This window comes from Sorex fumeus, unplaced genomic scaffold (genome assembly GCF_029834395.1).
Source record: "Sorex fumeus unplaced genomic scaffold, SorFum_2.1 ptg000008l, whole genome shotgun sequence".
Classification (NCBI taxonomy): Eukaryota; Metazoa; Chordata; class Mammalia; order Eulipotyphla; family Soricidae; genus Sorex; species Sorex fumeus.
The window spans coordinates 29,832,533-29,846,077 of NW_026606065.1; the positions used below are offsets into that span (position 1 = coordinate 29,832,533).

Consider the following 13,545-nt stretch of genomic DNA (forward strand, 5'->3'; position numbering starts at 1 on the left):
AAAAAAAAATCAAACTAATTGGATTATTTATTGACATCAGGATCAAGGTCCCTTAGTCAACCGGTCTGAGGATTAAAGCAACACAATGCAAAAAAATCTACCACTCCGGAGGGGAAAATAAAAAAAAAAAAAAGAAAGAAAAAAAAGAAAGCAACAAGTCCTTCAAGATGCATTCAAGACGCTTCTTCTGTGTGGCTCAGGAGAGGAGAGCGTGCAAATCACAGAGGGGACGAGAGACGGGCTGCGTGGGTGGTAACCAGGCCAGGCACCCGTTGGTTAATTTGGGGTGGGGTGGGGTGGGGGTTCATACGTGCTTTGTAAAATGGTAGATTTGCACAATAAAATGGTGAGGTGAGGCAGCGTTGGGAGTGGAAGTGGTGGTGTCTGAGCCAGGCAGCAGCCAAGGGCTGCTGTTGCTCGGGATCTCTTCTGAGAACTCTGGAGTGGGCTGGTTGGATTTGTGGGTGCCCCGGCTGCTCTCCCGCCCCACACCCCCCAGCCCACCGCCGCAGCAGGCTCCAAGCTTTCTGCCCGGCTCCTCTGCACCATCTCCCAGAAACAGCTCAACTTTCTCTCTCCCTTTGTTTCCTGGGATTTGCTTCCCTCCTGACCCCGCGATGGAGGCTGGAGAGGCTGCGAGGATGTTCCCAGGGCAGGTGGACCGCACGGAGCCCCTTTTGGAGAGCAATTTAGACGATCACTTCATAAAGGGGTTGACGGAGGGGAGGAAGGTGGCTACGAATGCGACCATCCGAGGGTGCAAAGCCTGGCTCGGCACAGCTCCCTTGAATGCCCCGTTAGAACAGATTTTAGGTCCGAATATGGGCAATTGGAAATAATAGGCTACATATGATTTGTGTGGGCTAATTTACAAACAGTGATCTTTTTTTTTTCCTCCACAGGAGCGAGATGCTTGCTGCAAAGGGGATAGAGCCGCCTCTCTCTCCCCCTCCCGGCCCCCCGACCCCCCCCACCCCATGAAAAAGGCAAACGGTGACAAAAGAATAAATCAAAGTTAATTCAGTAAGGGTGACAAAATTTCACGTACAATTTAATCTATAAAGGAAATACGCCAAAGCGTCTATTTACAGTGATTATTCAATGAAAAGCAGGCTCTGATGAGAGAGACACATCTCGGGGACACATTCAGAGCTGGGAAGTTTTCCCTTGCTACTTCGCTTATTTCTTTGTTTTTCCAAGATGTTTGCAACCTGGTTTGGGGGACTCTCCCAGCTACCAAAGGGTCCCTCGGGATTCAGTTAGCTTGTAAATGTTTCTAGAGAAATCTTTCAAGGCAATGTTAAAACTGAAAGCAAAACGGGACTCCTGAAGTAATAAATAAAATGACTGAACTTATTAGCCATTTCCTGGCTTCCTTACCTTAAAATTGAGCAAACCCATGGCAGTTTCCACAAAAGGGATTAAATTCATTGGCTGTTCAAGTTTTCGGCCTTTTAAGTAGAATGAAAATTTGTCTGAAAACTGAAAATCAAAATAGTCAGAAGTGAGTGGGGGGAAATGTTCCTGCCTGGGACAGAACAGACCAAGAATTTCAGTCCTGGACCTTAAGTTTGACAAAAAAAAAAAAAGAATAAATAATAATAATAATTTTTAGAGTAGGGAAGGAAAAGGTAAGGAACTTCTCACAAACTAAAGGCTGAAACCCCAAGTGTCATTACTGTCCCCTTTATAAGAGGCCCAGGAACCTGACCAGCACTGCCTGGTTTAAAACTCTCCCGTGGGTATCTGCACAAACACCTCGGCTCTCTCCTCTGTGCGTGCGTGCGGGCTCCAGGGTGGGGCGTGGGGGTCCCCAAAACAAAACCGCCATGCTCTACCTGTCACACTCTGTTCCTCCAGGGTCCCACACTGACGTCAGCTGGATGGCGCAGGGACCCCCACATAATTCATGAGAGTCCCATTACCCTTTGTTCCCGCGGTTTTTCTCCGTAATTTTTTTAGCTTACCTAGAAAGACCTTAAAAAAGGAAGTCTAATTCTTTGAAGACCAAGGCTTGCCAATTTTTTCCATGAGACCAGTTCACAGCGAGCTGCCAGTGGGGTAGCCCAAATGCCAAAATCCATCATCTGGAAACATACAAAAGCTCGTGCAGATTCCCTCCCCCCCCTTTTTTTATTTTCAAAAGGGGGAGAAAAAAAACACACTCTAAATTGTAAATCCATTATGTCTATCTAGATCTAATAAGATATGGGGAGATAATAAAAAAAAAAAGAAGAAAAAAAAAACCCCAAACCACCACAACCCGCTCAGGTATGATAAAGATATTTTTTTGGTAAATAAAGATGAAAACATATCTATCCATTTTAAATTTAAGGAATATTCAGCCATTAATGGATATCAAAGGAAAAGGGAATTTTAATCATCTCTCCATTCAGTCTCAGTTGGGTAAATCATATCTAAGAGATTTGCATAAATATAAACCATCAAAGACTTTTCATCTTCAAAGGGGGTTTCAAGACCCTATAAGCTTTGTACTGTAATCATCCTAGGTCACCACCCCGCAGGAACAGGGCTGCCATAGCAACATAAAAAAACTAATGCTTAAGGCTTAGCATAATATTCGGACTAATAGAAAGGAAACTCATTTTAAAAGCCTGCGGTCTATTTAGCACAAGCAGGATTAGACGTGTTATTTCCCTTTTTAGCAGACCCTCTTGCCCTTGAGGTCCATCCCGCCCCCCCCTAAAAAAAACCTAATCACTGGGATCTTTAAAAAGCTTTTGAGCAATTTGCAGTAACTTTACAATTAGGCTAAAATAAATCACAGCTTTCAGTAATGAAGAATTATTCCCAGTGGCTCAACCCCTCCTGCACCCTACCACCCCCCCCACCTCTGAGCAAGGGAAGGAGTAACTCAGAGATGTGCTCCCCCCGGCCATCCCAGGTAGACGAAAATAAAACATCACTGAGGTCAAATTTATGCTAGAAAAACCGGTCGTGGAACAGTTTCGAGGGTTGCAGGGATAATTTTTTGTTCCTCATAAAAAAACAAAAAACAACAACAACAATCCAAGCCAACACTGATTATGTTCTGACGATTCTCCAAATGCCAAATAAAGTTTAACCCCAGGTACTCATCCGATAACCCAGTTTCTATTCTTTGAGGGGGAAAAAAAAAATCAATCTCCTATGCCTTTTGTTTTGAAGCCAATGGGGGCTTTTCCAGATGAAATATTCGGACCCTTCTTCCACCCTCCTCCTCCTCCCCGGCTTTCTCCAAAAAATTGCATTAAGTACCAACACAAAAGGTAACGAGTGGAGAAGTTTCAATTAATTTTTCTCAAAAGGAGACGATTAAATGTTTCCGGCCTGGTAAAGTGTTCATTTCAGGGGGGGGCAGAGGGGAGTGGGGGGTGGGGGGCAGAGGAAGGGAAGGGGTGGGGTGGGGTGGGGTGAATCACAAAGAGAGCGGGGAGGAGATGAAGTCCTGGGCTCCGGCGATTCTTTCAGCCCCGTGAGCACCCAATAGTGGGCTGGAAGAATGCATACTGTTCCGGGATTTGTGGGACAATTGTCCCGCCACAAAGGGAGCGAGTCACACTTGTTATAGTCCGATAACCCTTGCCAGTGAAACACGAACCCACACTCGCGACAAAAGGCCGGCCCAGAGCCCTTCACAAAAGAAAACAAGCAGGCCCAGCTCAGCTCGGGGCTCGGGAAGGGGGGGGGCGGCAACCCCACAGCCGGGGGGTGCGGGGTCCTCCCCTGCCAGATTCAAGCAGGGGCCAGGGTGCTAATGGGGACCCCTCGGTGGGAATAAGAACACAGAGGGCGCGGCCCCAGGAGGCTCTGTCTCTGCTGTGGTGTGTGTGGGTGTGGGGGGGTAGGCTGGGGGGCCCCCCAAGAGAGAAACCAATTCCAGAGCCCCCTCCCAGGGTGGGTGCGGGGGGGGGGGGAGAACTCCAGTTTCGGGTGTTCAAGGAACCCGGGTCTTCCCGGGAGGGTTGTGGGGGGCGGCTCGGGGAAGGTGGGGTGCCACACGGCCTCAGCCGGGGTCCCCCACAGGGCTCTAGGATAGCATGGGGGAGCCACGGGTGAAAACACCTAAGGGGGGGGGCCGGGTGGAGGACTGGGGGGGTCATAGGATGCAGTGGGGGAGGGTCAATGGGAAGAAACAAGGTTAGGAAGGGCCACAGAAGGGAAATTATTTTCACTATATATAAAAATCACGATCACGATCATCCTGTTGTGCGTCGATGGCCTCGAGCGGGCCCCAGTAATGTCTCCTTCATCCTCGCCCTGAGATTTTAAAAAGTGCCAAATTCAAGGCTCTTTCAGGGTTAGGAGAATGAGACCCATCATTGTTACTGGTATTTGGCACGTTGGGTACGCCACGGGGAGTTTGCCAGACTCTGCTATGTGGGCAGGTTACATTCGGTAGCCTGCCAGGTTGTCCAAAGCAAAAATGAGATAATAAGATGTAAAATAATGTAAAATAATATAAAAATAATAATTATTATTATTATTATTATTGGGTTGGAGCGATAGCACAGTGGGTAGGGCGCATGCCGTGCATGCGGCCGACCTGGGTTTGATTCCCAGCATCCCTTATGGTCCCCTGAGCACCGCCAGGAGAAATTCCTGAATGCAGAGCCAGGAGGAACCCCTGTGCATCGCCGGATGTGACCCAAAAAGGGAAAAAAAATTATTATTATTGCCGGGAACTGGTGGATTTCACTTACATCATGTATCTGATTCAGTTCCAGAGCACAGAAATATCATTTCGACTCTCCAAACGGATGAGATGATTTCACATTCTGTTTTGGTGGGTGGGGAGATGGCCTCCAGGGGCTGGCCTCACTGGAATGGGACCCGTGGGTGGGTGCTCGGGGCCACCTGTGGCAGGGCCACCGTGCTAGGAAGCCCAGGTAACCACCCACAATGGGGGGGGGGCAGAGAGGATAGTGGGTAGGGTGCTTTCCCTCATCTAATCCCCGGGATCCCCGAGCCCTGTCAGGAGTGAACCCTGAGCACTGAGCCGCTAGTTATCCCTGAGCACAGAGCAAGGAGTCAGCCGTGAGCACTGTTGGGATAGCCCCAAGTACCCTTCATGCCAAATCATGGGGGGCAGGTCACTTCAAATATCACTACATCAGTCATGACACCAGCACCCCTGAGCATCAGGATGGCCCCAGATGGTGCCCTAGGACACACACACGCCACGACCTCTGTTCCTAAAGGGGTCTCCGGGGGCACCCTGTCATTCCGCAGAGATCTGGGGGGTTCCTGCGACCCCCGGAAGTAAACTGAGTGCCCCCACCTGCCCGGTCCCCCCTGCACAGTGAAAATCATTATAGCCTAATTAGACCCATTTCAAAGTTTTCCCAAGTAATTTGACATGCCGACCCTTTCCCATTTCGGGGGTTTATTGGCCCAACCTTGGGGTCTCGAAACACCACACACCTGCCAGCAATTTACCAAGGCCCAAGGAGGGCCTGCGCAGGAAATCGCGTCTGCGCTCATTAGAAGCACTAGTTAAAAGCTTCCTGTTTGTGCCTCTGGTCCCCCTAACGAGCGACCTCGCAGCTCCTCCAGCTTCATTCTGTCTCTGCGGCCTATGTGCGTCTGCCCATTTCCAGGCACTGCTGGGGGGCCCACGAAGGAGGTTGAGGGGGAAGGCGGCCAAGCGCCCCTACTGGACCTGCTGAAGTGTAATTCCCTAAGGAGCGGTGTCCCGGCCAGGGGCAGAGGGGGAGGGGAGGGCTGTGTGGGGTCTCAGTTTCCTTTCTTTCTGCGTGGGGTCCGCCCCTCTAAACGCACCACAGCCCGCAAACCACCCCCTCCCCCGACCCAGGGCCACTCACCCACTGGATTTCTTCCGGCCCCTCCACCTTGGGCAACATCAGGCTGGCAGGAAGGACCCGGGACTGTAGCAAGCTCTCCAGGTCAGCCTCGGCCAGGCCGCTGGACACCGAGTTGATTCTCACGCACTTCTCTGTCGGGCCCAAGTCAAACCCTTCGAGGGTCTTCACGATCCTGGAGCGGGCTTCTTCCTGCAGGTATCAACGCAAGGTGTCACCTACCTTTGCTTCTCACATGGCTCCATGGGCCAGGGAACTACAAAAGGGGGGTGCCAGGTGTTGTTCCTGTACTGCGCGGTCTCAACGGTGCCAGACAGGCTCAGCCGACAGAGCCGTGGGGAGGCCCAGGCGGCCGCACCTCTGCACAGGGCAGGCAGATCCGGCTGGCGCACCAACCTTGCTTTCCAGCTGGAGCAGACACAGGAGGCAGAGTGACTGGACTTCTGTGGAGCCTCAGCACAGTGGCGGGGAGGGCACTGGCCGAGCATGTGGCCAACCTGGGCTCCATCCCCCACATCCCATATGATCCCCGGGGCCCCAGCCTGGGCTGATCCTGGGAACACAGAGGCAGGAGTAAGCCCGAACTGCAGCCAGGTGTGTGGCCCGCCCCCACCCCAAAAAAACAAAACAAAAAGGGGTGGGGGTAGGGGCTCAAGGTGACCCCTGGAGGTGGTCGGGGACCACCCGGCAGATGCAGGGCTCGGATGTGAACCCGGGCTAGCTGGCTGCACGGCAAGTACCCCTGCCCTCTGCAGAGCCTTCCCCAGCGACGCTGCCACCAAATGTGCACCCCTCTTTGAGTAGCCTGCTGTTTCTGTTAGGAAAAGCTGGAAGGGGGGCTGGAGAGATAGCGAGTGCCTGCATGTGGCCGAACTGAGTTCCATTCCTGGCATCCCATATTGTCCCCCCAAAACCACCGGAAGTGATCCCTGAGTGCAGAGTCAGGAGTAAGCCTTGAGAATCACAGGATATGCTCCCCTGCACGAGGGAGGGAGGGAGGGAGGAAGGGATGAAGGGGGGAAGGAATTAGTGAAAGGAAAAGGGAGGAAGGAATGAGGAAGGGAAGGAGGGAAGGAAGGAGGGTGGGTGGAATGAAGGGAGAGGGAGAGGGAGAGAGAAAGAGAGGGAGAGAGAAAGAGAGAGAGAGAGAGCGCGCTGGACATTCTGAAAGGCTGCCTAAAGGATTTGAATGGTCTCCTGAAAAACAGGAATCCAGAGCCATTGTTCCCAGCCTGTGCTCTGGGGGTGAGGAAGATGGGAAGGGGGGGAGGAAGAGGAGGAGTGAGAGCAGGACAGGAGGGGGTTGGTGGCGAGAGAAAGAATTTGGGGTCATTACTTCCTGCCAATTTCAGTTTCAAAAACAAATTCCTCCACCTAACCAACAACCCTCGACCAATTCTCATTGTCAGAATGAACGCAATGCATGCTGCATGCGTATCAAAAGTGGTTTCATTTGGGGGGGGAAGGCATTTTATGACGCTAATAAAACTTTAAAGCTCCTCGCTGCTGCTGCTGAAGGTGGTTAAAAGAAAAGAAAAAAAAATCTTAACGTCCTACCGCCGCCTGGCCAGCGGGGCCTACTTCTCTAGGAGAAGAGCAGAGGGGAGGCAAAGCGGGATTCTCTGTAGCAATCCCCACAGGCCCTGGAGTCCACTGCGCTGGACAAGCCAGGGTTGTGGACCCGGTGGGAGCCAGAAAAGCATCTCGGTGTGATCTGAGTGCAGCAGTGAGTGGACGTGAGTGGCTTCGAGCCATCGGGGCAGAGGAAAACCAGGTCCTCGGAGTGGGTCTAAGACAGCTGTGCAGAGTCTGAATCTCGGCGCCTCCCCCCCGGAAGGCCAGCGTGAGTGAGCGTGGCTGAGGTAGCGGCCAGCAGACGCTCGGTTCTGCAGCATGGTGGCGGCCACTAAGCTCGGCCGTTTCCTGTCTTCCTTATGGCCACACAGTTAGAGACGAGCTCCCGAAGCTGCAGAGCAGAGAGAGCTGGCGGCACGCACCAGCTAGTGGCCACTGTCCAGCCCCCTGGGCGGAGGGGGATGAGCCCAGGCCCCAGAGTTTCTTTCAGTGGAGCAGATGGTCTCCACAGAGGGCGAGGACGGAGTGGACGCCCCGTCGTGGAAGGCACCACCTAGGGCTGAAGTGCATTTTCGGTGGATTTCCGGGGCCGCACCCCATGTGGTGCTCAGGACTCACTCTTGACTCGGATCACTTCCGGAAGGGCTCGAGGGACCATAAGGATTGCCGGGATGCAAACCGGGGCCAGTAGCGTGCAGCATTGGCTGCGTGCAAGCACCCAAGCCCTGCGCTGTTTCTTGGGTCCCTGAAATGCATTTTCTTTTTTTAATTTTTTAATTTTTTTTATTATTTTATTTTTATTAGTGAAACACCACGAGGTATAGTTGTAGACTTACAAATTTTTGTGCTTGGGTTTCAGTTATACAATGATTGAGTACCCATCCCTCCACCAGTGCCCATTCCCCACCTCCAATGCTCCCAGCATCCCTCCCACCCCCCTACTTCCCCCCCAACCCCCCCATCCCTGTGGCAGGGCATTCCCTTTTTGTTCTCTCTCTCCTTTTGGGTGCTGTGGTTTGCAAAAGAGGCACTGAGTGGCAATCATGTTCGGTCTATAGTCTACTTTCAGCATGCATCTTTCATCCTGGGAGGATTCTCCCAACACCCTTGATTTGGTGCTCCCTTCTCTATCTGAGCTGCCTTTTCCCCTAGCATGTGCGGCTGGCCTCCAAGCCATGGAGTGAACTTCCTGGTACTTATCTCGGCTCTTCTTGGGTGTTAGTCTCCCATTTTGTTACTTTATATTCCCCAGATGAATGCAATCTTTCTATGTCTCTCCCCCTCTTTCTGACTCACTGAAATGCATTTTCAAAACTGAATTGTTTGATTTTTTGGGGGGGGAAGGGAATCACACCTGGTGGTGCTCAAGGCTTAGTCCTGGCTCTGCACTCAGGAAGGACTTGGGGGAGGGGGACCCACGGATCAAACCTGAGTCAGCTGCATGAAAGGCTCTGAGCCCTACATCCAAGCTGTCTCCACGAGATTCATTCATCTCCACGTTCGCCCGGGGACTTGGGGGGCCTGGCAACAACCAACTTCCGAGAGACAGTTTGTGCTGGTGTCAAACCATGCCCGGCTCGGATGTTTGGCTTCCCCGGGATCTGACCAGGGACAGTCTGTCCAGAGCTCCCGCTCCAAGCCTGCTCGCCACTTCCACCCCAGCCACATCGCCATGGTTTCTGCACCTTCCTGCCAACTCGTTCAAACTCAGCCCTGCCCAAACGGGCTCCTCATGCCCAGTGCGGGCATAACACGATCAGACTGTCTGTCTTGTACTGACCAGCTGCGAGGACTCACCCTACATTAGACCCTTGCTTCCCGTTTTTTAAAATCTGGCTTGACATTTAGAACTTAAGCACTTTCGGGCTGGAGCGATAGCACAGCGGGTAGGGCGTTTGCCTTGCACGCAGCCAACATGGCCGACACAGGTTCGATTCCCAGCATCCCATATGGTCCCCCCCCCCCCCCCGAGCACCGCCAGGAGCAATTCCTGAGTGCATGAGCCAGGAGTAACCCCTGGGCATCGCCGGGTGTTACCCAAAAAGCAAAATAAAAGAACTTAAGCACTTTCTGCATATTCATTCTGTACCTCCCCCCCCAAGTTGTTTTTTTCAAAGATGGTTTTGAGGTAAACTGCCTCACAGTTACCTTATTAATAGACTGTTGATTGCTGCAGTCTTTTTCATTTTTTCCAATTATTATTTTTGTTTTGAGGTTTGGGGCCCCAGCGGGCGATGCTCAGGGCTTACTCATGACTCTGCACGCAGGGATCACTCCTGGTGGGGCCCAGGGGACCCTATGGGATGCTGGAGATCAAGCCCGGCTCGGCTGCGTGCAAGGGAAATGCCGTCCCCGCTCGCTGTACGAGGCTCTGGGCCCTGGCTACTGTAGTTTACAGAAACTAAGTCTGCGTCCCTCGGCTTCCTGAAATACCAACCCCTCACTGAATCAACACCGGCCGCAAGCACGCTGGGCCCTCCTCCCCGTCGGTGTTCGAACGATGAAATATGTCAGCGTGCTAGCAAACATACCATCTGTCGGCTTTCTAAGAACAATTGACTGGGCACTTGCTTGAGCCACGTCCACCCACTTGTGAAGAGAAAGGGTTTTTTTAAAAAAAATTTTTGTTTTGGGGGGCGATAGCTCGTGGTGTCCAGAAATAACTCCTGGCTCTGAGCTCAGGGATCACTCTGGTGGGGAGGAACCCTAGGGGGTGCTGCCGGGGATTGAACCTATATCAGCCGGGTGCAAAGCAAGCCTTAATCTGAATTGTACGACCTCTGTGTCCCTGCGACCTCACTACACTGCCTCCCCGGTCAGAGAAGGGCTTCCACTCATCCCATTCTCAGCCGCCCCCAGCACATGCCCCCCCCCGCCCCCATGCCTCACCATTGGGCCACCCCACCACCCATCTCTCCTTTCTTCTCCCTCTTTCTCCTGTCTCGCCCTGCCCTCCCATCTTACCAGATGGATTAGTGAGAGGCTGCCCTGTACGATCACCGCCTTATTGGGGGGGGGGGGGGGGAGGAGCAGATGACCTTGCTGGGAGATAATGTTCCTCGGAGAAAGAGTCAAGGAGGCAAAGAGGGTGGCTCAGAACAGACCTTTCTGGGGGGACGTGGGGGAAGAGGCACCTCACATTTGAGTAGCAAAACAGGTTGTCCAATGGAGAGGGAAGAGGAGCCACATTTTAACTGTGCCCGTCCCCCTGCAGTGTTTGACACGTGTCCCCCCCAAGTGGCTGGCCAGGGCCATTTCTCACTGTACCCCTGTGATCTGACAGCCTGGCGGCAGGGGGTGGGGTGTGGACAGTCCCGAGGCCGTTTTTACCCAGGAGGAACCTTAAGAGAGTGGGCACTTGGGGCTGGAGCGATAGTACAGAGGGTAGGGCATTTTCCTTGACCTGGGTTCGAGTCCTAGCGTCCCATATGGTCTCCCAAGAACTGCCAGGAGTAATTCCTGAGTGCAGAGCCAGGAGTAAACCCTGTGCATCGCTGTATGTGACCCAAAAATTAAAAAAAAAAAAAGGTGAAAAAAAAATTGGGCACTAGACAGTGTGGGAGATGGGGGAGCTTAAGACTGAGCACCGTTACTCCCCAGGAAGGATGCTTGGAGGTGATGCTTTAGAACTTGCATCCTCAAAGGTGGGGCTCCCCTCCCCACTCCCGGTGGCTGGGCAGTGGGCTCTGGGCCCCTCAGCTGCGGAGGTTCTTTCTGGGTCTTCAGGAACGTCTCCCGGCTGCCCTGGGGGGGCGGGGCGGGGAGGGGGGACAGGTGCCGGCAGTTGGTCCTGCTGGCACCCAGGACAGCCGAGGAGGCGCCCTGCTCGCACGCAGGCTCCGAGGGATCCGATCTGCAGGGAAAACAGCATCCGGCCGCGTTTACACTCGCGGCGGGGCGGCTCAGCCTCGCCATCTGGAGAATAAATCGAGTGTGAAGTACGGTGGAGTTGGGGCCCGGGCTCCGTGGCGGCCGCCCAGCGGTCGGTTCATTACTTCCAAACTCGCGGGGATTAGAGCCACTTCAACCCGATGGGAAGAGGCAGACAGGGCTGGTGGTGCAGCACCCCCCCCCCCAACAACCACAAGATGCCCCTTGGGCTTATTTATAAACCGCTGGGGTATAAACACCCCGCCACACACACAAGGAGCCCTGACATCCGAGCGAACACCCGTCTCGGCTCGCACCCCAGCCGTCTCCCAGCCCCGCTCAGCCGAAACACATGCTGCATGGACAGTCCACCCCCTGGACACCAGGCCATGGAGCCACAGGGAATCCATGTGGCTTGGCCAAGGCTTCGGGGATCTCATGCAGGAGACTGTGTGTCCAAGTCAAGCCTTGACTCTAACGAGAAGCCGCCAGGACTTGCAAACCCTAGCGGGAGGGAGGTTGTCTGGACTCTGGATTGTTCCAGAGTCGTTCTCATTTCCGCCGGATGGAATCAGTGGCGGTGAAGGGGCCGGCACAAAGCAGAGCAGACTTGGGGCAGCCGGCAGGTTTGCTCTAGGGCCCTACTGGGGCCACTGCAGGGCCACTGCAAGGTCAACCGTGGTCTCAGATGCAAAATGCTGTGTGAGTGTCCCACTTAAGGACACACCCCCTTTCTCAGATTAGTTTTTTTTACTATGTTTATGTTCCCCTCAAACCAGAAGTGCTTGGGAGACAAAAGCCAGAGTCACCAACAAATTAGATCTCTGTGAGTCTATGCTGTGTTACTAGGCATGCCAACCCGGAGCTAACACATCTGTTTTTAGACATGCAGAAGGCCACTGGGCTCCCAGGGATTACTGGGGTGGGAGCAAGAGGGGGGGGGGGAGGCAGGGGCTGGTGGGTAGAACATCCGCCTTGCATGCAGCCCACCCAGATTCAATATGGGTCCTCGAGCACTGTCAGGAGTGATTCCTGAGTGCAGAGCCAGGAGTAAGTCCTGAGCATTGCCGGGTGTGGCCCCCAAAACAAAAATAAACAAAGAAATGAGACATGGCCATTGGTTCTCAGACTACTAGGAAGGGTGTCTTTGGGGGCTGGAGTGATAGCACAGTGGGTAGGGCGTTTGCCTTGAACGCGGCCGACCTGGGTACGATTCCCAGCATCCCATATGGTCCCCCGAGCACCGCCAGGAGTAATTCCTGAGTGCATGAGCCCGGAGTAACCCCTGAGCATCACTGGGTATGACCCAAAAAAGAAAAAAGAAAAAAAGGGCAAGCAATTAGCATTGAGTTTTCTCTCCCACTGATTTTACACATGCAAAACACCTCATTTGGCCAACTGTCTCCCGCCTCCATTTCGGCCACTGGGCCTGGGCTCCACCCCTGGGCATCACACTTGCCTGGCCTCAGGCTCTCACCAAGCCACATCTTTGGTCCTGCCTGCTTCTGGAAAAAGAATATCTACAGCCACAATGAACATACCATGAGTTAACTAGTTTTATAATTTTTATTCACCGGACAGAAGAGATGGTACAGTGGGTGGTGCACGTGTCTTGCAAGGTAGCCCACAGGATTTAACCCCAGGCACTGCATCTAGTCAGGCCTGCAACCTCCACTAGGCATGATCCCGGAGCACAGAGCAAGGAGTAAGCCTTAAGCACCACCAAGTCCCCCCCCCAAATTGTTTACTTTGTATACTTTTTTTGGGGGGGGGGAGGGGACACACTAACATTCAGGGCTTACCATATGTGCTGTTGGAAACAGAACGGGGGTCAATCATGTGCAAGGAAAGTGTCTCTAACCCCTGTACTATCTCTCTGGTCCCTTGCATACCCTCTATTTTTTGGGGGGGGAGGGGGTGACGGGAAATGGGGCCACACCGGCTGGTACTCAGGGCTTCCTCCTGGCTCTGTGCTCAGGGGTCATTCCTGGTATGGTTTGGGAGATGGAACCCAGGTCAGCCGCATGCAAGGCAAATCCCCCCTCTAGACCTCCAGAGAAATGTCTAATCGGAGCCAGAAACAGTATAGCTGGTGGGGCGTTTGCCTTACATGCAACTGACCCAGGTTTGATCCCTGGTATCCTATACGGTTCCCTGAGCACCAAAAGAAGTAATTCCTGAGCACAAAGCCAGAAACTAACCCCTGAGCATTGCTGGGTGTGACCTCAAAACCAGAGAGAGAGAGAGAGGTGTCTATTCAAATCCCTTGCTCTTTTAA

At 53.1% G+C, this 13,545-nt stretch overlaps 1 protein-coding gene across 1 annotated transcript in view; it reads right to left on the reverse strand.

Annotated features, from left to right (window-relative positions):
* CLYBL (citramalyl-CoA lyase) overlaps nucleotides 1–13,545 on the reverse strand; it is a 173,427-nt gene that overhangs the window by 26,244 nt on the left and 133,638 nt on the right. The window contains exons 3-4 of the mRNA XM_056109702.1: nucleotides 5,826–6,014; nucleotides 1,381–1,482 (exon numbers count right to left, since the gene is read on the reverse strand). Of these exons, the coding sequence (XP_055965677.1) occupies nucleotides 1,381–1,482; nucleotides 5,826–6,014 (291 nt within the window). The remainder of the gene's footprint in view (nucleotides 1–1,380; nucleotides 1,483–5,825; nucleotides 6,015–13,545) is intronic.